At 39.9% G+C, this 21,990-nt stretch overlaps 1 protein-coding gene across 1 annotated transcript in view; it reads right to left on the reverse strand.

Annotated features, from left to right (window-relative positions):
• The window catches only part of MCF2L2 (MCF.2 cell line derived transforming sequence-like 2), a 117,444-nt gene that overhangs the window by 77,106 nt on the left and 18,348 nt on the right, over window positions 1–21,990 (reverse strand). The window contains exons 6-15 of the mRNA XM_041467836.1: window positions 19,861–19,977; window positions 16,549–16,698; window positions 15,428–15,552; window positions 13,797–13,911; window positions 13,016–13,135; window positions 12,297–12,488; window positions 11,756–11,947; window positions 11,190–11,367; window positions 2,317–2,420; window positions 826–914 (exon numbers count right to left, since the gene is read on the reverse strand). Of these exons, the coding sequence (XP_041323770.1) occupies window positions 826–914; window positions 2,317–2,420; window positions 11,190–11,367; window positions 11,756–11,947; window positions 12,297–12,488; window positions 13,016–13,135; window positions 13,797–13,911; window positions 15,428–15,552; window positions 16,549–16,698; window positions 19,861–19,977 (1,382 nt within the window). The remainder of the gene's footprint in view (window positions 1–825; window positions 915–2,316; window positions 2,421–11,189; window positions 11,368–11,755; window positions 11,948–12,296; window positions 12,489–13,015; window positions 13,136–13,796; window positions 13,912–15,427; window positions 15,553–16,548; window positions 16,699–19,860; window positions 19,978–21,990) is intronic.

A 21,990-nucleotide genomic window follows, 5' to 3' on the forward strand; every position in this document is an offset into this window, starting at 1 on the left:
GCTGATGGTCTGGGGACCAGACATGGTATTTTCATAGGTTATAATTAAATTCAGATAATTATGATTTGTATGTCTCTCCAATTTGTCTGACATAATGTATCAGGTTAGCGTTTTTACAAATGGAGTCATTTGCATCAGGTAACTCCAGTGTATATGACAGGGGCATAACTAAAGCATGAATTATCTAAATGATAGTGAAGAAGAGAACAAAGGAAATGAAGTCAGGATTGTGGCATTTGGCTTCTTGCAGGGGGGTTTTGTTATGGGTTTTTTGTTTTCTGGGGTTTTTTATTTAATTGTTCCCTTTGGCCTAGAAACTGCAGTTCAGCTAAAATTGGGTTTGCTTGATACTTTTTGTTGAAGTGATTTAAGTATCTGGTGCTTTAGAATGCATTGTTAATAATCTTTTTCTCAAGATTTTGCAGAAAGTTGAGCTTGCAGTTAAAAAACCCAGAAGTCCCTCAGAGGTATATAGTAAAATGTGAATATTCTGAATACTATGAGAGGATCTTTTAACAGCAGGGTTTTTTTGTAAATACATGCAAGGCTTATTCTAATGACTTCTTCTCTCAAATTTTGTAATTAGTGCTTCTAAGAGAAACCTGTAAAAAAGCCCTAAGACAAACAAAAGAGAATTCTTACTTGTTTTCCATCTGATAGACTCGGTATAAATGCATGGCTGTAAGCATTTCAGTGACTTCATTATTGCTAATTATTTATTAATCTTGGTGAACTTCAAAGAGGTTGTAGAGAATGTACTACAAATGCAGCGATTTGCATTCTAAGAAGAAAAAAATATATAGTGGCTCATATGTGCAGCCTTACCTCCTCCTTGTTGACAAGTTCTCATCACTTTCACTGGTCACCAGGACTCTGCTGGATCCTCCTTGACTGGCTTCATGCATCACTTCAATCTGAATGAGAAGGACATGTTAAAAATGAAAATACTTAATTGCTCATGCTTTTATTTAGAGAATTTTAACTCTTTGAAAGAATAAAAAACAGATCCTACCTAACCTAGAAAGTCATTAGACAAGTTCAAATAATTGAATTCTAGATGTGCAGAAATATCTCATATTTATATTCTCTATCCTTGCTCAGTGTTGGCATGGAGGCATTCCTTACTCCAGGCAAAGCCATTATATTATTGCACCACAGAAGGGGAATTATCTCCTTGTGTAGATAATTACATGAATAATAATCTGTTCCTTAGACTCTGGAATACTATTTTTTTCATTTCCTGTCTGAAGCCAACCCAAAGACTTCACATTTCCAGAGTTCTTTGTAGAATGCCCTGTGGAGAAATCTGGGAATCGTCCGTGTGCCTCTGAGAAGTGTCTGTGTCCCAGCAGCAGTGCTGGGTGAGGCAGTGCTGAGCACAGGTACCTGTGCAGAGCCCGTGCCCAGGCTGAAAGAGCTTTTGCACAGCTCCAGTGTTTGTTTTGATAAACACTCACACACTCCCTTGTCCAGTCTTGCAGAGTTGGATCATTTCAAGTGCTCTCCAGGCAAGTTTTAAGCAGACTTTTCTTCCTTTTGCCTGCAGCTTTAAGAGCAGCAAGCACTACTTGCACTTACTGAAAAGCCAATCTCTTCAAATTCAGTTAAACAACCCATCTGCTGAGTTTGCTGTTAACCGAGCCAATATCTGAATCCCAGCAGAATCCAACTTCCTGAGCACTTTCATTTTTAAGGGCTGATTCTTACATTCTATATTGCTAAATTATTTAGCTGGTTGATGATAATGATGGAATTCAGTAATGAACTGTCCTCATCTGAACTATTATCAGAACAATGGGAGGATAGGGAGGGGGCATAATTTGCAGTGTGGTCTTGGGAAGTGGATTTAAAAATTAATGAATGGATGTTTTATAAAGCCTATACCACACTGCTGCATACACCTAACTACGTGGGAGAAATGCAACTGATTACCTGCATTACTGATGAGAGTAAAACTAATTCTAATGTCACTTTCTGTGAGTTTAGGCAAAGGGAAGACTACTTGTATGTTCCTGCTGATAACTTGGTTTTATTCTGTGCTTATTGCTGAAGTTGTGGGCTGTGCTAGCCATTTCAGAAAATGAACTGCATTTAAATTTTGCTTTCAGCTTTAGGGGAATAAAGATAAAATGTACGAACAAGTCAGGGGTGTGGATAACAGACAACTTAGGTTAAAGTCGCTTGTCCTTACCAGAGTTAAATTAGCAATGCTCCAATTTGTTTTTTAAATTCCAAGTATAGGTGTGTAAATCTATATTTATGAGGTTTTGCGTTCTCTCACAATATAGGATGTCTCTAAATTACAGGTAATCCTACCTTAATTCCACCTTTTGTCTTCTTAATGCTTTTCTTTTTTGATAACTCTACTTCAGAAACGGTCTTTGGAGGGCAGGAAATTTCTGTAGACCTCCTGTTGGTAGCTGAAAGAGTAAAAAAGAAAGTAGCATTAGAAAATGTGCTAAAAGTTAAAATTCTACTTCCTAATAAAGGCAATGAGCAAAGTGGTAAATGAGGCCTGGCTTAGAGAACTGAGCTGTGCTGGAGCAGTGATGGACTGGGTGGAACAAGGGATGGGTTTCCTTGTTCAGTGCTGCACTGTCACAAATTGGCATCTTCAGCTCCATGCTGTAAGGATTACTTTGGTTTGGCTGCCCCTGGGAAAAGCATCTTTAGGACAGCACAGGCAAATGTTAGCCAGCTGTACCAACTTGCGTAATTGTCACTTGCATGGTGTTTCTTGTGTGGGTTCCCAGGAAATTTTGTTTCTGGTAATGGTTTGTTGATTGGTGTTGGATTAAAGGATTGTTCCCTTTAAGGTTTCATTACACGAACAACTTTCAAAAGAGTAATCACAGGAGTTCAGCAAGGCACAATGGCAGGTGTGGAAGGACAGAATCTGAGGATATTATTTCAGAATATGCCATGTTGTGTCAGGTTTGGTGGCCCTTGCAGGCTCTGAAGTGCCCAGCTGACACTGAGGTGTCTGAGGCTACTGGACAGTCATCCTTAACAACAAAACCACTTGTGCTGAGCCTGCTGTCCAAAGCAAAGGTTAGACTGAACTATGAGAATGGGAATCATACATTTGGCTTGAGTAGCAAATAATATCTATTACAACTTTATCTTTGTTTTATGATTGTTAATGAGTTCACAGCACATGCAAGTACAAGGCCAACAGCACTATTTCTTTTCTTCACTGCTGACTTGATGTGGGCAGCCATTCATGCCATGGGTGAAAACATGTATGAAAGGCAGATGAAATGCTGAAAGAATCTGCGTCAGGCAACAAAGAACAAAATTGAGGTTAAGTCCTTTTTTATTCTGGCAAAGCTTTATAATTGAAGAAGCACTTTTTCTAAGAATAAAAACTAGTGTTTTCAAATGCATCTGGCAACATTTTCTTTAAGAGGGTTTCACCAAGTTTAATGTTTTGAAGTGTTGAGAGTCTTGATAGTCATTAAATTTTTGCTCTTTGGGAGAAGCTGAGGGATATAGTAAAAATGATGCAGACATCTTTGAATGAGGAGGACCTAGTATTAAAGGTTTGATGTAGGAGAGGTCAGAATACTTTTTTAAAAGAAGTACCTTAACAAAGTTTCAAATGCCCTTGTCATTATATTCTTTTAAAGTAGTCTTTAAAAAGGAAAAAGGAAGAACATAGAAGCACCCCAAATTATATTCAGTTAAAAAGACAACATATGAGTTGCACAGATGATAATGATGGAAGATGACATTTCTTCTGTGTCTTTTCAACAGCCTTATCACACAGCTGGGAAGAGAATTAATTAAAACAGCCTGTCTCCAACTCTTCCCTAAATCTTCTTGGATTTATCCGATGCTGAATGACATAAGGACTTGGCACTGCCCATTTCATGCCTGTTACCTCCTCACAATGACTCCATACTAGAAAGTTTCCTCAATGGAACAGTGAAATCTGGCAGTCACCAGCAGCTATAATCAACTGGTAGAGAATTCTTGTGGTTCCCAGGATGGAGCTGGAACGCAAATGTAGCTTTTTGGCTCTCCCATCACTCTTTCAGAATATACAGCAGGGGATTTGTTTTGATTTTGAACACTACTTTCAACAAATACCTTTTTCCTATCCCCAAGCAAGCTTTCCCTGAAGTAGTATTTGTTCTCTGAAAGGTATTTTTGTTTCACCCAGAAAGTGGTGTACTGACAATTTGGAACCAAGAGCACAAAAAGATGTAAGATGCAGCACATGGAAGTTATTTATCCTGATTGTAATGGCTTCTAATCTGTCATGGCTTCTAAATTGTCATGCCTTTCTAATCTTCAGGGAGAGTGACTGCTACTCTTGGAAAAACCTGAATATTTGGTAAATTTTCAAAGGGGTCCTTTTATGTGTTTTCCCATGAATCTCTGAGTAAAGTGTGTATAAGCATCAGCAAATTCACCCTTTTCTGCATTGGTACAGCCTGGAGATTCTGTTTAGCCATAAAGTCTCACCTACCCCAATCATGACAAAACAGGCTGTGATCAGACCTATTACACTAAAAACTATTACCTCCTGGAGCTTCTCCCAGCTATATCCTATTCATACCTTGAAAAATCAGCATAAAGAGAATATATCTAAGACTTGGCCACCAAGATATTGTTTCAAAACTTACCCACACCTGAATACCCTAGATATGCTGCCAATGTCTAGTTGCCCTCTCTAAATCTGAGTTCAGTCCCTTGGATTGCTCTATTCGCAATCTCATTCACAATTTTTATGGATATGTTGTGGAAATCAAGGGAAGCAACAGAAATAACTTAAAAAAACATCAGGACTTTCGCTTAGAATAGCATAGTCAGCAATACCAAGTTGTTTGGCTTATTCATTATTCAGAAAATTTTGTAGCTTGAAGGAATGGTTGATACTGGTATGAAAACCCTTGCTGAAAGCAATCAGCAGAAAAAGTGGAAATCAGTTACAACTTTGATGTCTGGATCACAACTTGCAAGCTCAGACAGCTCCAGGTGATCCAGGAAAGAGCACAGTGCAGTTTAAATGAAAGATGACACATTCACAAGAAACCAAACTGCAGGTGCTCCTTGATCCAGCAGCAAATTTCTCAGGTCAGTTCACAATCTGAATCTTGGCTTCTTCAGTGTGTGACATATTTCAAAAAAGGAAACAGGTATAAGATAAGAAAGTAGTTAAATTCAGCTGAGTCTGTTTCAGAGATGAATTTGATTCATATTGACACAGCGAACTTCCCTTTCCAGTTAGACCCAGAAATGAACTGAAAACAGGAGACAAGCTGCTTTGGTTATGCTCTGGAGAATTTTTCAGTTATTGACTGGCCCCTAGTCAGAGACTGCTACTTGTCACTGCATTTAAATAGTTGCTGAAGCAGTACAGAAAGAAACAGCCCAAATACCTGCCAATTATTATTGCACTAATTGCTGTGGAACTGGAAATATAAGGGAAACTCCCTCATAGAATTCAGTACAGTTGGCTGTTTCAAGGTCGGTACAGTATTGTCTTGCTGAAGAAGCTGAAAATTGCAATGTTGAACTGCCTACTGAAAGAATAAAGGCACAGGAACAAAGGAGAACTAGAAATGATCTAATATCTGCATGGTTTCAGGGTTGTTTTCATCCTATTGTTTCACCCCCTGGATGACACATAATGATGATTTCATTTTGAATTCATTAATATTTTAAATTGCTTGATGCTGCTTTTAAAGCCAATATTGTCAAAGGGAATTTTAAAGCAGAGTTTGGGTGTCACTTGCATTCACCTGAAGCACCACTACACTTTTCCAGTGGGGCTTTAGTACTGTTGACTGTTTTTTATGAACAAGTTGTATGACAAGTATGAAATCACTGTTGTATTATTTAGCCTACAGCAAACGGTAAAGTGGGCTGTACTGTCCCTAAAGCTGCTAGAAAATGAGACTCATGTGCTCTATTTTGCTTTGCAGTCTCTCCACCCCTCTAAAAGTGAAATAAAATTCAGTGAGGAAAACGTGCTGTGCAGCTTGTGAGAAAAAGCTGTGGTTTCACCCATTCTCCCCCCTGCTCCTTTGTGGCAGGACACAGACACCATGTCTAAGGTGCTGATCTCTTGCAGGAGGGCTACATCCCCCACTGAGGGACAGACCGAGGGACAGACAGAACTGTGGGCAGCTCCCAGGTGCTCAGAGACAGCTGGATTTGTTCACCTGGGTAAGTGGCCCTAAGTTAGCTCCTGCTAGAATAAGTGCAACTCATTAGCTAGCAAGAGACACAGGCCACAGCCAAGGGTTACGATACATACTGGGCACCTGTAAGATATTCCAAACCCCCCTCAAGTAAACACCACACTTTACATTCAGGTTTGGAGGGAATTCCCCCAGCATGTTCTCCCTCTGTTTTCTGTATGGGTTTGTGCATTCTCACTCATCACCTACAGCAGAATTGAATTCTTTTGACAAGAACAAGCATGGAAATAACTAGTGTGCTAAACTTTCTTGGGGCTTACTGCTCATGCTGTCCAATAGGAACATGAGTTTGAAGATAATTAGTGGCTTAATTGCTGTTTTAAATGCTGGTGATGGCAAAATAATGTTTAGGCAGCTAAAGAAACACCAGAGCAGCTATGGTTTGTCACTTAATTGCTTAGGGCAGAAAGACTGCCATTTTTAGGCAATAGAATTTAGACTTCTCTCTGACAAAATTTCTGTCAAGCCTCCTGAAAACCTGCTGATATAAGAAGCACAGAGCAAGGTTCCTGGATGTGGAATATTCTTCTACAAGAAGATACTACTTGGTTTCCTCAGACTGGCCCAAGTGTAATAGCAATCCCACAGCCACAAAACTGAAAGTATCTTTTCCTTTTTTCAACTTCATTTATAGAAATGTACTGAACCAGACAAACTAGTGGTTTCTCAAACCATTCATGAGTCACACACACCATCTCTTCTGAGTCAGCTAATCTCTCCACAGCTTCACTTCCCCTGCACACATCCCCAGACTCTTGCAAGAAATTCTTCCTTTATCCTCTGTCCAGATGTTATTAGTTAGTGAGTATTATGCACTAGTGACTGTGAGGAATGCTGGACTGGATCCTGTGAGCAGTTGTATACATTTAACTGAGATGGAACCAGCTTAAATTTTATTATTTAATGAACTGAAAAGGCTCCAGCTGTGTTTTCCTCCCTATGAATCTTGTGTTCCAAGTTGGCCTTCTAAGATGCTTGTATGGTGAGTCATGGATTTTGTATGTGCAATGTGCTGTTAAACATGTTATTTGTTTAACAAGCTCACAGAAATTTTGACATCTCTGCTCCTGTATTTCACATTTATGTTGCCCACAAAGAACTCTCTAGGAGCACTTTGTGCTGCCGTGTTCCAGCTCTTGTCAGAAAGGTAACTAAAGCAAGACATTTTTCCTAACCATGGTCACTGAAATGGCCAAATCATCTTTTACTGAAATTTTCCAAGAACATGTGAAGTTGAAGGGAATTGCCTTTGGGAAAGTATCATTTCAAAAAGTAAGAGTTTGGGAGAATTACAAGCAAATTAAAATAGATAAATGCTAACAGCAGTAATTTCTAATTGCTTGTATTGCTTGTATTATCCTTTACTCCTCTGTGGTTCATCTCATTGTGTCTGACAGACTGTATGGTTTGACTCTTTGGCCCTATTCCAATTCACTCCATGCTAAAAAGTTTTGCACAGAAATGCAGAGAACAAATATGTAGTCAAATCATCAAAAATTATGCCCTCAAAAGTGAATCAGAGCAAAAATATTTCCCTATCAAGTGCCACTTCTTTCCTCCCAACAGACATAGGGACAAATTTAGCTATTAGAATTCAAGCAGCTTCCACTGGGAGAAAATGGAGTTGTCCTTAAAATAAGGTGTCATATATACTACTTAAATATTTTCAAGGCTCTTATTATAAAAAGGTCAACAGAGTTTTCTGCCTTTTCAGGGTTGATCTGTGAATAATATTTAGTCAAGTTCTCACAGCTAAAACGTGCACTAAATACAGCTGGCACAAACTTTTCAGCATCACAATAATTCCAGAACTAGTACTTCAGTCTTGAACAGGCCCGTCCCTGCAAAATATGGAAGTCCACTTGTGAAACCAGAAGCATCAAGCAAAATTTGGATTAATGTAAAATTTTTATTCTTCATTTCTAGACCTGTATAGAAGTGTTGACTGAAGGAGAGTCAACTCTGGGCTGCCATTCTGGATCTTTACTAAGCTAAAAGATTGCTGAGAGTCACCAGAAACCATAAGGACACGCACATGAAACTGTGACAGTCATTTCCCCAACAGAAACCTGCCCTTTCTCTCAGACATGGTATCAGCTATGCGTGTGTGCAGAAAATCCATCTCTGCCTACGTATTTGTCCATGTAACATCGAGAGCCTGACAGTTACAATAATGGAGTATTTAATGTCTGAGCCTTCATATCTGTGAAGATTTTTCCATTAGCACCCTGAATTGGATTGAATTTTCCCTACTGCTCCCTGTTAGGAAAATGGAGAGTCAGCAATGGGAAGAACAAAACAAAATCTATTCTGGAACAAATGTAACTTTTTTTCCTTTCACAGACTAACCACCCCAGTGCTGCCATGGTATTGTTACTCAGCTGCCTGGGGACAAAAGCCTTTCTTTCTGGTCTTCTATTTCTGTTTACCACATTTTATTGCCTTTGCTTGCCTTTCTATTTACACAGTCTAGGAACATGATATTTTCCTGTTGTCATATTCTATTTTGCAATCTTTTAGAAATATTCAGGTATGTCCTGGGTAAAATATGACAAATGAGTTACAAAACCTGTTTCAAGAAGGTGCTCTAAGTCTCTCTCAGTTTCCAAGATGTTGCTCAATAAATTCTCCCCATAAGTAAATGCTGATTGTGCATTGATGCCATGAATGTGAAGAAAGGATACAGAGGAAAGTCCAAAAGAGGGTAGCTTCAAGAAGAGCAGAATTTCACAGCCTCATTTTCAGGCTTGTAATAGGACTCAGTGTCCCTGTTTCTATTCTCAGACACGTTTCAGAGTCAGACTGTGAAATACCTTGGTGAATTTCTCGGTTTATCTTGCTTCAGTTTTCTTTCTCAAAAAAGAGGTTAAAATAGTGACCAGTACTTGCCAAGTGCTTTGGCATTCTGAGGGAAAGGGCACTCAGGAATTTCAAAGTAGCAGACAACTGGATAACACCAAAGTGACTCATAAAGAATATGTGAATATACATGTACTATTCATTAGCTGCTAAAGTCACTGACTGTGAGTCCCCGGATGAGCTGTAGATACTCAGGCATTTCTGTTTCTTTGCACAGAGGTACTCTTGGTCAGTCACCTTCAAGAATCTGAATGAAATGGCAGAGTCTGCTTATCAATGTCTGAACAGAACTGGGTTGCACTTTGCACCTTCTTACAACCAGAGTGTATTTTAAAATAAATTTCAGCTACCTATTACTTTGCAACAGGACATTAAAGGCTAAGCCTTGCCACACAGTTATGCTGTATTTGGTTGTATAACTATGAACTGCAATTCAAAGGAGAGAACAAGGGAGCATCTCATGACTTTCTGTGAAAGAGCTGATGGTATGTGGCATGGGCTGTATGAACAAGAATCAAAACTTAGAGCACTGTCATAAACCAGTGACTGTTCTATAAGGTTCCATCTATATCAACAATTTAATTAAAAAATCTGCAAATGTGCTAAAATGGCAAGAAAGAAGCTCAAAAAACATTTCAAGAGACTACATGCATAAAAAGAATGTCAAGATGAGCTTTTAGCCTGAAGATGCAGTTTCACAGTACGTAAAAGCCATCCTGAAACTGTGCTGCCACTGACAGGAACAAACTGGCTCTGACCTACTGACCCCATAACCCCATTTTCTGCAATTTCCTTTGCTTCAGCACTAGTGGCCAGGCAGTGAGCAATCTGATGAATGCTGACATTAGTGCTGCTTGGAGCAGGTGACTGGGCTGTATGATCTCCAGAGCTCCCTGCCATTTCTCTAACTCAATGCAATGGAAAAAGAGCTACTACAGTTTTGCAGTATTTTTGTTCAGTTTTCAAGGCAAATCACAACTCCAGCAAACTGACTGCCCACCCCAGTACAAGAGGGGAGCACAGTGCTGGAGGATGTGTGTGTGGCAGAGCAGGACCTCTTCACAGGCATTGTGTTCTCAGCTTGCCTCAAACTAAAAGAGAAGCTGAAAGTTGAGGTAGGAACTGTACATAAAAAACACAGCATGGTTTGGGGGGAAAATGTACAGATGTCAAACCAGCATGGGAACGGGAAAAAGATGATTTTCCTTTGGAAGAAAGGATGAATGCTGGGTGCAGAGGAGAACAGGGGCATTGGTATGACTTTCTGCTGGTATGCCTAGAAAGCAAAATGGTCAGGCTACTACTGGCCATCCTAATCTTCCTGTTGAGAAAGCAGTTTATTGCATGATCTTCATGCAAGTTAGAGAGGGTTTTTAAGGCTTTGCTAAAGGTTCCCCTTTTGAATAGCCCTAAAGGTTCCAAAGGGACAACCTCTTCCTGCCACCAAGCACAGGAACCAAGGCCACAGGACTGGTCTCCAGGATACAGTGTTTCAAATTAGCTTCACCCATGTTCCCTTTGCAGAAAACTGCTATCTTGGCTAAACACACCTGCTAACTTCAATTCAGGAACTTTCAGTTATTTCCAAACAGAAGCAATGTCCAATTTCTGTGGTTAGCAGAGGACAAGGTAGAAAGTGAACTAACATCTATGTAGAGTGGGAAAAGCAAAAATTCCACGAATGAGTCGGTGTCACTCACTAATGGACCCTTAATTTTGCAAGTATCTGATTGCAACTTGAGGAATTATGACACTTGAAAGCCAAATATTCACATTACATTATCTGCAATATAAAAGAGGTTCACATGCTTACATTGCAGGCTTGCATTGTCTACGCTGGTGTGGGTATTTGGGAATTAGCAATACAAGACACACTGAGACACAGTATGGAAATGTACTCTGTAGATTAGACCCAGGAGGAGAAACCTGATGGGTTTTTTGATTCACCCTTGTTTGTATGTTTGCAGTGAGAGATATTTCATATTCATTTTTACTAGCTGGACCTACGAGGCTGACACTACACATCAAATTCAAGTGTTCATATTGATAACAAAAATCAAACATGACCATGTGGACAAAACATTGGTGTGAATCTGAAAGCAGCTTCTCATGGCCTACCTACTGCTGCTGGTCTGGTAATCTTTGGTGATGCTCGCTTTGGGGAAGATTCAGGATGTGGAGCAACAGGTTGTACTGGCCGGGTCTGTTTGGCTGCCAGCTTCTTCAGACTTACTTGCCTCTTGTCAAACATTTCTTGCACATCTTCGAGTTTTTGTACAATTCTTTGGGCATTGGCCTTGACAAAGAAAAGGCAAACAACAAATGGTTGTCAGTGCTGGACTGAGTGAGTGAAGAAAGGGCTTGTACTACCAGACTCAGACTAGAGCTGGAGATCACACTGTGCTGCAGTTTATTGCAGCCCAGTCCATGCATTCTGCCCAGATCACAGTTTCACTGACCAAGACGTGGTGACTCAAGCAGTGTTTCTAGCACTGCTCTGAAGAAACTGACGTAAGTGTTGCATGACTGCTCTTATGAGTAAAACTTACTGCCACAAATACTGACCTCTATGCCCTTTTGGAGTAGGGAAAGAAGCATATTTTAGCAGACTCAAATATATAGCCCAGTACACTTTCATGGACAAAACAATCAGAAATTTTTAACTTCTAGGTGAGCACATGCACCTTTATTTCAGGGGTGAGGATCATGTCAAACTGATTGTAGAACTCCTTCGGGTTGGAGAGCTGGTGTTCCTTAGCTGTTACCAAGAACTTCTCAATTTCAACGAGTGCAGTTTCAGCTCCCTCTTGTGACTGGCACTTGTCCACAGCTTGGGAAGCTAAGAGGTAGATTCCAGCTTCGCACCATTGGCTTGCCTTTAAAGAAAAGAGGGGGAAGAAGACTATCATCACTGAGAGTCCAAGTTGTCAGCTGTTGCTTCTACTCTATGAAAAACAGATTTGCCCTAACATGTCATTAAAAGGGGATCAATGTTACTCATAGTGTGCCTGCTCATAGTTCCTGCCCACAGTCACCCCATCAGCATATGCAGAATTGAACTTGCTGAACTAATGCAAAGCTCCAATATTTATACTAACATTTACTGAATAAAACAGAGAAAAACCAAACACAACTTTTTATCTTCATCATAATTACCTGAGCTAATAAAATCCTTCATTTTTAATATAACCTTGCCAGACCTGTTATCTGAGAAGGTTCACTCACCTTATCTAACTGCTTATGCAGCTCAAGAGACTTTCCCAAAATATCATATTTTTTCTTGGTCTCATTGGTAAAGTCATCACAAATCCGCCTGAGTTCAACACACTTTGGTCTAATGGAGTCAACTGCATAATGATTGTTTTGGATGAGCTGTTCTCCATGGAGAGCTAGAGACTGGGCCTTCTCCAAAGGTTCCTGTGAAATTAATGAGAAAAATCCAAAGTTAGAATTACATGCATAATAAGGATAATCCTTCTCTGTAACACCTGCTGTAGCCTGGGGATAAAGGTTTGGAATATTAATATAGCTGATATGTCTTATTTTATATTTACATTGAAGGCTAACTTCCATGTCAATGAGTACATTGAAACTCGTGATGGTCCATCTGAACACCAGGAAGCAGATTTTTGTTGTGAGGGTGACCAAACACTGGAACAGGTTGCCCACTGAGATTATGGAGTCCACTTCTCCTTTCTCACATACTGGGAACAATCATTATACAAGTTTTTCCCTACTTTTTTCCCTAGTTTTCCAAGTAATTAATGGAACCACTGGGTCTGAACAACCTTGGCTTCTGAAAATTAGGATCTGTGTTTTGCAATTTAAAGTAACGACTCATGAGATGAGAGTAAATCTGGACCAAAAAAAAAAAAAAAAAGGACAATAACAATAGTCTAGAATACCATGTCTATAGCAGCTAGAATACTAAATTGAGTGCAAACCTGTCCTTTCTCTTCCAGATGTTTCTGTTCCTTGAGGAGGTTCTCAACTCGAGTCACACTGTCTCCAATGTCAGTAAAACCTGCTTGTGTTTCCATGAGGTTATCCAATGTCAATTTTACCTAAAAAACAGCAACAACAAAAACATAAACCAAAAAAAAAAATAAACCCACCCAAAACCGCATCACAAGATACTGATAAAAATTACAACAAACATTCACCTACATCTCTGAGAAGAGTCTGCATCTCAAGTTTAGTCTTTCAGTTTGTTCCAAAATGGAAAATCCAAGGAATAAATCAACAGCCAACCGTTCTTCAAAGAGTTTCCCTGCTTCTCACTAATTAGGCCCACAAAGTTTTGACAACCTGTAACTCCAAGGTTTATATCACTTCAGAATCTGTATTACTGCAGTCTCTGGGCTGACACTGGGCTTTCTGAACTGTTTTCCCTTTACTCCGGTGGAATTGGTGACTTACTATCACAGAAGAATTTATGTTTGATAACTTCACACCTAAATGCAAAATTATTTATCAAGATAAATTTACTTATTGGTGTTCCACATTTTGCCCTCACAGTCTGGCACTTTCCTCACTCTGCCTTAGTCAACTGTTGTAAGACATCTGAAAGCTGTCAAGACTTTAATTTTTGAATATTCATTTCCTATTGCATAATGAAGATCTTCTCTCCCAACCTCCTTTTTGGACTGCTGGTATACTCTTAAGTATGGATAGAATTTGACCTTATTTACCAGAGAAGGCTAGACAGCATGAACAAAGAAATACCTCTCTAAAATCATGTTCAAAGTGTCGAAGCTGCAGGCACTGTTCTAGTTTTAGATGATGCTTGGTCCAAAATTGATCAAAAGCCTTTTCTGTTTCATCCAACTGAGCCAGCAACCTGTTAAGAAATTAAAATGAACAGAATGCACTTATTTCCTATAGTTAATTTCTTTTAAGTTACAGTAATTGATGGCAGAGCAGGGAGATGGTGGGGAGCCCTAAACTTATGTAAGAGGGCTGTGTGTCAACTCTCCCATAAGCAAAAGAGAATGAAATTTGCAGGAGGACAGGTGGGAATGTGACAGATAAGTGACAACTACATGGATCTACTGTGGCAGAGGCACTTGGAGCTGTTCCATGTGCTGGCAGCCAAGGGCAGCTGTCACTCCCTAGCTTCCACGCAATGCTTCAAAGATAGTCCATCCCCAAATGATGCAGATTAAATATTATGCAATTATTATTTTATGGAATGATTAAACCAGAACTCTACAACTTGTTAATTTTCGTCACCATTCAGAAGTAGGCAAGGGCTGAATAATTTTTCCTAGTCCATTAAAAACAATAGATTAGGAGATCATAATGACTCCCATGGACATTGTTTTACTTTGTGTAAATGATGAAACATTTATTTGCAAAGACATTAATCTCAAGGTGTCATATCTTCAGTAAAATATCTGACACCAGGCTAGTGAGTCATCCTCACAGTTTCTCAATGATCCATTAATTATGAAGTAGAACAGTTTTAAACAAGTAGAAAAAATGAAAAGGAAGTGTTCTCTGAATATTTTGTATTTCAATAGATGGGCATTCTTTGGGCAGATAGGGGATCAGTGCATGCTGAAATCAAGTTATTGGGTCAAATGCCAATAGCTCCCTCCTATTTGTCTCGAAAACAAGTTTCTGTTTTCAATCTATCCCTGGAAAACTTTTTTTTTAATCAAAGCTAGTCCTTGAATTCAAGGTAAATTCACAAATTCCTTTGGGATGACTGTTCAAAGGATTTTAAAGTATTCAGTGAAAAATATCAGCTCAGCTTTACTTTTAGCACCTTTGTTCCCAGTGAATGCAGACACACTGAAACCCTAGCATGGCATTTCTATTTGCTCTGCATCACATGGCACAGCAGAAACTTCTACATGGTGACTAAAAGCTTTATGGTAATAACTAGCATTGTAGGAAGGAAAGGGGGGTTCTCTCTCTATCTCTGCATCTGTGACACACAGAACGTTTCAGGTATCGTCTTCATCTGCTCCTCCCCCAGTGTTTCCACAGACACTCACAAGCACATCAGCCACTCATCTCACAGAGACTCAGGTACTACTTTCTAACCAGGCACAGAAGTTTGGAGGACATACATGTTATGGAGAAAATAAGTCTCACCTTAAATCTTCAGCCAGGTAGTTAGTGGTCTGACCAAAAATTACTGAGAAATTCAGGACTTGTTTGAACTTGCCTTGACAGTTTAATCAAGTCATTTCCTCTAAGCTACTTCCTTCTCTGACTTACCTGTCCATAAATCCTGAGTACGTGAATCAATGGTAATTTATAACCTGAATATTTAAATTATTTAAATTAAATTTGCATCTCCTAGGAATAAATTAACAAGTTGCACAAGGTAATTTAGATCCACTGACCTTTCCACTGTGGCCACATTTTCCAGTTCATCTGGACTGAGTTTGCTGTTGGCACTTCGGGTGACTGGCTCCCGGATGCATGTCAGTAAGGTGGCCCCCTGCTTCACTGCTAGCTTCAGCTCATCCTGAGGGGAAAAAAACCAAGCCAAAATCCAAATTGTATGTACTTCTAACAACACTCACATCTCTTAGATGACAACAGAGTAATGATAAAGGAGGATCCTTTCATAGATACAAAATACTTGAAACAAAATATAAATGCTTACCCAAGGTGGTATGTTTTTCTAGCAAATGCAGAGACCTAAATCTTTTACCTTTGAATAGTAGATCTATTTCTGAGAAAAGGAATAGAGTAATTCTGAGCAGATTGAATATCTGACCAGGCCACTTGCAGAATAAATTATTCTACCAAGAATTGAATGTATGCTGTAGATTATGAGCTGAGACATTTCATTTCTTAATGGAATTTCATTAAACAACATTGTGCCATGCTGAGCCATAGTACATAAGCTATAAGAAGTCATCCACATAAGTGTCTTCCCAGCATGGAGCAATAAACATGATAATGAGGCTCAAACATAAACTTGTCAGATGATGAATCCCCACATCACTGCACAGTTCTTCCATAAAAATTGTTCTTGTGCTAATACAGCTTAGGTAGTATTTTTAATCTTGTGTTTAACCTAAGGCATTTGCTGACAGCAGTAATATTTACTTCTGATCCTTACTCTGCAAAGCCAAACTAGACCCAACTTTTTTTTTAAACAAAACAACAGCCATCATCTAGTTAGATCGTTCTGTCTATGCCTGACTATCCTCACAGATGTTCTCTGTTTCTGCTCCAATATAAGTCCATCCTTTCTGGTGAACTCTTCATGCTATTCCAGATGTGATCCCATTACTCCCTCTCACACGGTGAAAGTGAGACTTCCCTATTGTATCATTCCTGAAGCTGTAAAATGTCCTTTTCCACAGCTGAATTGAATTGACCTCCTAAACCCAGGTGTCTGTCCTCCTCCTCAGTAGTTTCCAGACAATGGGTTGCCAAGGAATGGCAGAAAATTTTGTTAGATCAGAGCTCATCTATTACACTGCTGGAGCCATCATGGGGCAACAATCACCTTCAGCTTGCTGTGGTGCTCAGTGTGTGAGGAGAGAAGCTCCTCTGTGCACTGCACATCGTTGGGAAGTTCAGTCTCTGCTAAGTCTGTTCCAAAGGTCTGTAGCATCTGTGCTGTTGTTTTTACTGTCATTGCAAAGTTTTCAATGGCCTGGAAAAGCAAAAGCATAAAGTCACAGATTGGTTATTTACCTTAGCCCTTTAACAACATTTTGTGCTTCAGGCACACCATGCTGCAAGTATTACATGCCTGTAAAGCTGGTCACATTGCCTTTTTTTGGGTGGATGTGCTTAAAGTTACAAATTAAACCATGTGTCACAAACGACCTTTTCACAGGTCTGCACATATTGTCACCTCTGTGAGCCAATGGGGAACTCCCAGAGCTCAGCAGACATAATGAAACCACAGAGGACATCAGCTTCAAAGGCAGGCCTGGAACTTCAGATCCTCTGCCTATGCTTGCTGGGAAATTCTCCTCCATTTAAAATTTTAATGAAGGCTTTATTTAAGTTGAGAACACTACTAAAATATATAGGGCAAAGCCTTTATATTTATACAGCCATTGTTCACTCAGCAGTAATCTGTCTTTCCCTGACTTCTGAATATGTGCTTTTCCATCTTGCCTATCTGTATGAGATGCATTCTAGTCCCTTCCTCCCATCCGTCCATGCTAGTACACAAATACAGGAACAAGTAACTACAAATACAGTTAAAATGCATAAATTCATAGGATCATTGCTGTTTCTTTTTCACTTGGGTGCACCAATGCAAAACTTGTCAGAAATCTGGTTTTTGTGAAGAATGGGGAAGTGAGGAAGGCTAAAAAAAAACAATGCCACCTTTTCAGAGCAGAATATAATGTTCAGACCTGTGACATGAGATTAAACCTTTATATCTAGTAGCAAGTAACTGCATGGGATGTTTTTCCATGATCATGCTCAAATCTGGGGGTGGTTGTGTTATTCTGTATAGCTCTTTATTCTTTGTACATTTTGATCTAATCCCCCACAGGTCTGAGTCAGTCAACAAGCACTAGGGATGCTCTTGCACCCAATGAAACACTATGTAGCTGTTGCACATTGCTTTCCTTTTTCCAGCAATGATGGGAATTCACTGTTTGCAACAGTGACAGAAGAAATTATGCTTTGTGCTCAGTGAAAAACAAACTGGGGGTAGATCACCATTCAAAAGGTGTAGAGAGAAATTAGCCCACATTTGTGGTCTCAATCATGCCCCCCCATGAAGGAATGCTAGCAGAGTTCACAGCCTTCTTCCCTTTTCCCCCATAAATTCATGTCTGCTTTCAACACAAGCAGCACAGACCCACACATGCTCTATCTTGGTGCTCTGCAGCTGTATGCTGCTGTTCTCAGCACTGAAGCTACTGGATTAGAGTTGGCTGAAATGTCACACTTCTGACTGCAACACAAGACACGGCCATCCATGACCAAAGGCCATTTACTGAAAGCCAAAAATGCACTCTGGGGCCAAGAAAGTCCATAGGCTCCTGGCAGCCAAGAGAGAAGAGCAGAAACAGGGAATGATGCAAGGAGGGTGCTGTGTCACTGGCATTTAGCCAGGGGGTAAAGCTTTTTCAGAAGAAAAGCACTGGCAGGATAGGATATGAGAACACTGAGAGAAGCAGCAAAGGGCATGAAGACCATAGCTCAGCAAGACTGGAAGTCAGATCGTTTCAAGGTGCCATGGAAGCAGACATTTCCCTGATGACAGCCTCTTATCCAGCAGATATTCCTTGGCTGACTGCACCATGAACTTGTCAGTGTTTCACTTAATAGCATGCTTGCCCCCACTTTCTCCTGTGTACATGAGCAATAAATTGTTTCATGTACCTAAGTTACATCTGTGGATTGTTTTTTTTTTCCAGTCTCTGTGCTTGGTAAAAATTTTTCCAACAAATTTAACCAAAACCTCTGGGGATTATATAGCCCTACTGCCCTAAATTCTTGGCTCATTTTGTTTGCATATTTTTCCAAAATATGTATTATTTCTTTATGTAAACCCCTGTCATTAATAAGTAATACAACCTTTCTTGTGCCTCTTTTTATCCCCCTTCATATTTTCAAACCTTTTGCTGTTTGAAAGCTCTTATAGATGATTCATTTCTTCACACTCCCTCTTCCTGCAAGGACAGTTTCATATTTTTGATGCTTTTGACACATAAGCCTATTCCCTCATCTCAACCTTAACCTCATTATAGTCAACACAGTTATAAATGTAGAAAATCAATGTTAGACAAAGTTCAGATTCTATGTTTGCATATTTAGAAGCCTGAAATATTTGGTGGCTCTCAAGGAGACTAAAATTTAATTTTATAAGGACAGCAAAGCACAAAAACTATAGAAAGAAAGTGACAAAAGTGCAGAAAAGCTCTTTTGATGAGTTTGGTGTAACCTGCCCAGTAGCAACCAGACTCAAACCCAGGGCTGCTCAGAACTTTGCAAAATATTGAGGCTCACATTGGATGTGTGCTGTAATATATCAATCTTGCAAGTAGACCCACAAAGACAGATGCAAACATTGTATAAACTCTCTGTGAAATTAATTACTTTTCAAGGATTGTGACCCAGCTTAGCCCATTTTTGCTTAGGAAGAATGAAACAATATTTTGTCTGCTAATGTGCTGGAGTTTGGAGTCTGTTTTTTGTGAACTGTCATCTTAACTGGGCACCATAATGAATTGTTTACATTGTTTTGAAGCAGGCACTGCAATGCATTAACCAGCCCAAAAAGGGAACAATCAAACCTGTACAAGTTTCCTCAACAGAACAAAAAATATTTTGCCTTCCTACTAACAACTGTTCTTCAGTTACCCAAAATAAGACCCAGCTGGAGTGCATGCTTGTATAGTGCAGAAATGAAAAATAAAATATAGTGCCCTGAGTATTTTTATTCTCTTAAAAGCGTGGACATAATTAATCATTAAAGTGAGACTTTTGACCTTACTTTTGACCTTTGTAAAGTCAGCAAAGTGCTACAGCCTATTTTCAATTTCAGCTGAAGTCCTATGAATGCCATCAATTATTTAAAAGGCAAGAGAAGGCCTTGCTGAGTAAGAATAGCACGACACTGTTAGGCCCTGGGCCAGGTACACAGTGAGATGCAATTACTGCTTCCCTTACAAACTTTTGGGGAATTTGCCTTTCTCTGTTTGAGTCATGGATTTCCTCTTTCCCTGGGTCCCTAGCAGAATCCATAGGCTGTAATGCAACTGAAAAGCTCCTGCTTAATGGTTGCTCTGCATTTGTGCCTGGGACAGTTGAGGAGCAGATGTGCAAGAGCAGCAGCCCTCACCGTGCGGTGATGGATCCACTGGCTGTGGCCGTACTCCAGGGTTCCTCCCAGCTCCCGGGTCAGCTGGCTCTTGTCAATGTAGCCATGCAGATCAGAGACAGAATTTAACATGATGATCTGAAACGAATCCAAACACACTGGACTGAGAGAAATAACATGCCTTTCAATCATTGTTCCTAGGATTGGGGTTTGCCTGAACATGGATGACCACTGCAGTTCCACCAGAGGCTATCAGTTCTCATCTTGCATTTTGTCATGCCATGGCCAAAGTTTATTTTCCCTACATTTTGCCTTCTCAATGTGTACATGGACATTCTTGAACCAACCTTGGTTTGACATCATCTTCCTCCTTGCAGGGCTGACTCATTTTGCATGTGCATCAAGAGCCAAAGTATGGTATTGATAATGTTCAGACAAGGTTCCATAACATAATTTATTCTCTAGATAACATTTATTTACAGAGAAATAGAGGCACAGGCAAGTTAAACAGCTTCTTCAACACCAACCACTTGATTCAGGGAAGTGCTGAAATGAAACCATTGAGAATAAGATTTTTCGTTCCATTTTCAGATTTTTTTTTGGCACTGTATGTTCACTGAATTCACTGGCATTTTTCCATTTAAAATCATAATTAAAAAGAAAGGAGAAATACAGCTAGATCAATTATTTTACTTTAGAATCTCCTTACCACTAGACTTGCTTGAAGAAAGCCAAACAAGACTTGAGTTCAGCTTCAGATAAGCAGCATTAACTTTTGGCAACCACTGTAAATTTGTCAACACAAGTGGTTACACAAGTAATACTCATTTATTGTTGTTGCAACAGCTAGAAGATATGCCATGATTTCAGCAACAGAAGAATAAAAAGTTGAGTAGAAATGACTACGAAGTTTAAATAAATAAATAAATGTCAAAAATATGTCAAACGTGTTACTTGATCCTATTTAAAGAAAGCTTAAGCAGCTCTGCATGTCAGCAGGCTCCAATGGTGCATGGTAACTACACTGACAAACACTGGACAGTGAGATGAGTGTAGATGTATGGAGACAAGAGGATGCATATTCTAGGATAAGAGTTCTCTAAGAAAAGCCTCAAGAACAAACCTGGACAAGTTTTTAGCTGGTCTTTATTACAGAATCTTTCTAATTCAGGTTGGCAGGAACATCAGCTCTCTAGTCCAACTTTTTTCTCAAAGCTGTGTCAGCTGTGAGATCAAACCAGGCTGCTCAGGTCTTTATCCACCTAAGACTAAAACCATCCAAGGATTGAGACTGTACAACCTCTTTGGGCAGTCTGGTCTGCTGCCTGACTGTCTTTGTGGTGAGCAAGTTTTTCCTTATGTCAAGTCAGAGCTGCCCTTGTTTCACTTTATGTCAGTTATTTTTTATCCTGCCACCACACACAAGCTGGCTGCAGTGCCCAGTATCCTGGAGGGACTGGAAAGCTGCTGCTATGTCATATTAACCCTCCCAAGCCTTCCCTTCTCCACATTAGGCAAGCACAGTTCCCTCAGCATCTTCTTACAGAACACATGCTCCAAGTCCTGACCTTCCTGGCTTTCCAAGATTACTCCAGATTAATATTTTTATTGTACTAGGGGAACCAAAACTCAGGGTGTTCTCAATGTGAATTAATTAGAGCCAAGTAAAGGGGGATGTGTGGTTGTCTCAACCTGTTGGCTATGCTCCCGTTCATACTGCTCCTGTTAATGCAGGATGCTGATGGCTTCCTTTGCTGCCAGGCCACATTCTGGCTCATGTACAGCCTGCTGTTTACCAAGTTCCCAGCTCCTTTTCTGTAGAGATGCTCCCCAGATAGTCAGGCTACAGTGTGAATTGTCAACCACACAACTGTTGCGTTGTTGGAAGGGAAGAACATGAGTTCTTTCTTGAGTAAGAAAATCCTTGTGGAAAGAAAATCTTTCCCAGTTGCAGGACTTTGCTTTGCCCCTTTGGTATATATAAAATAATATGCTGATCAGCCCATTCCTTGAGTTTTTGTTCCAGTGGCCCTGTCTTGGAGCATACCATCTGCTCCTCCTGGTTTAGTGTCATTTGCACACTTGATGACAGTGCAGCCTGTTGCCTCTTCCATGTCATTGATGAAGACATCAAACAGGGCAGATCCCAGC

This window comes from Pyrgilauda ruficollis, unplaced genomic scaffold, assembly GCF_017590135.1.
Source record: "Pyrgilauda ruficollis isolate IOZ18807 unplaced genomic scaffold, ASM1759013v1 scaffold21, whole genome shotgun sequence".
Taxonomy (NCBI): Eukaryota; Metazoa; Chordata; class Aves; order Passeriformes; family Passeridae; genus Pyrgilauda; species Pyrgilauda ruficollis.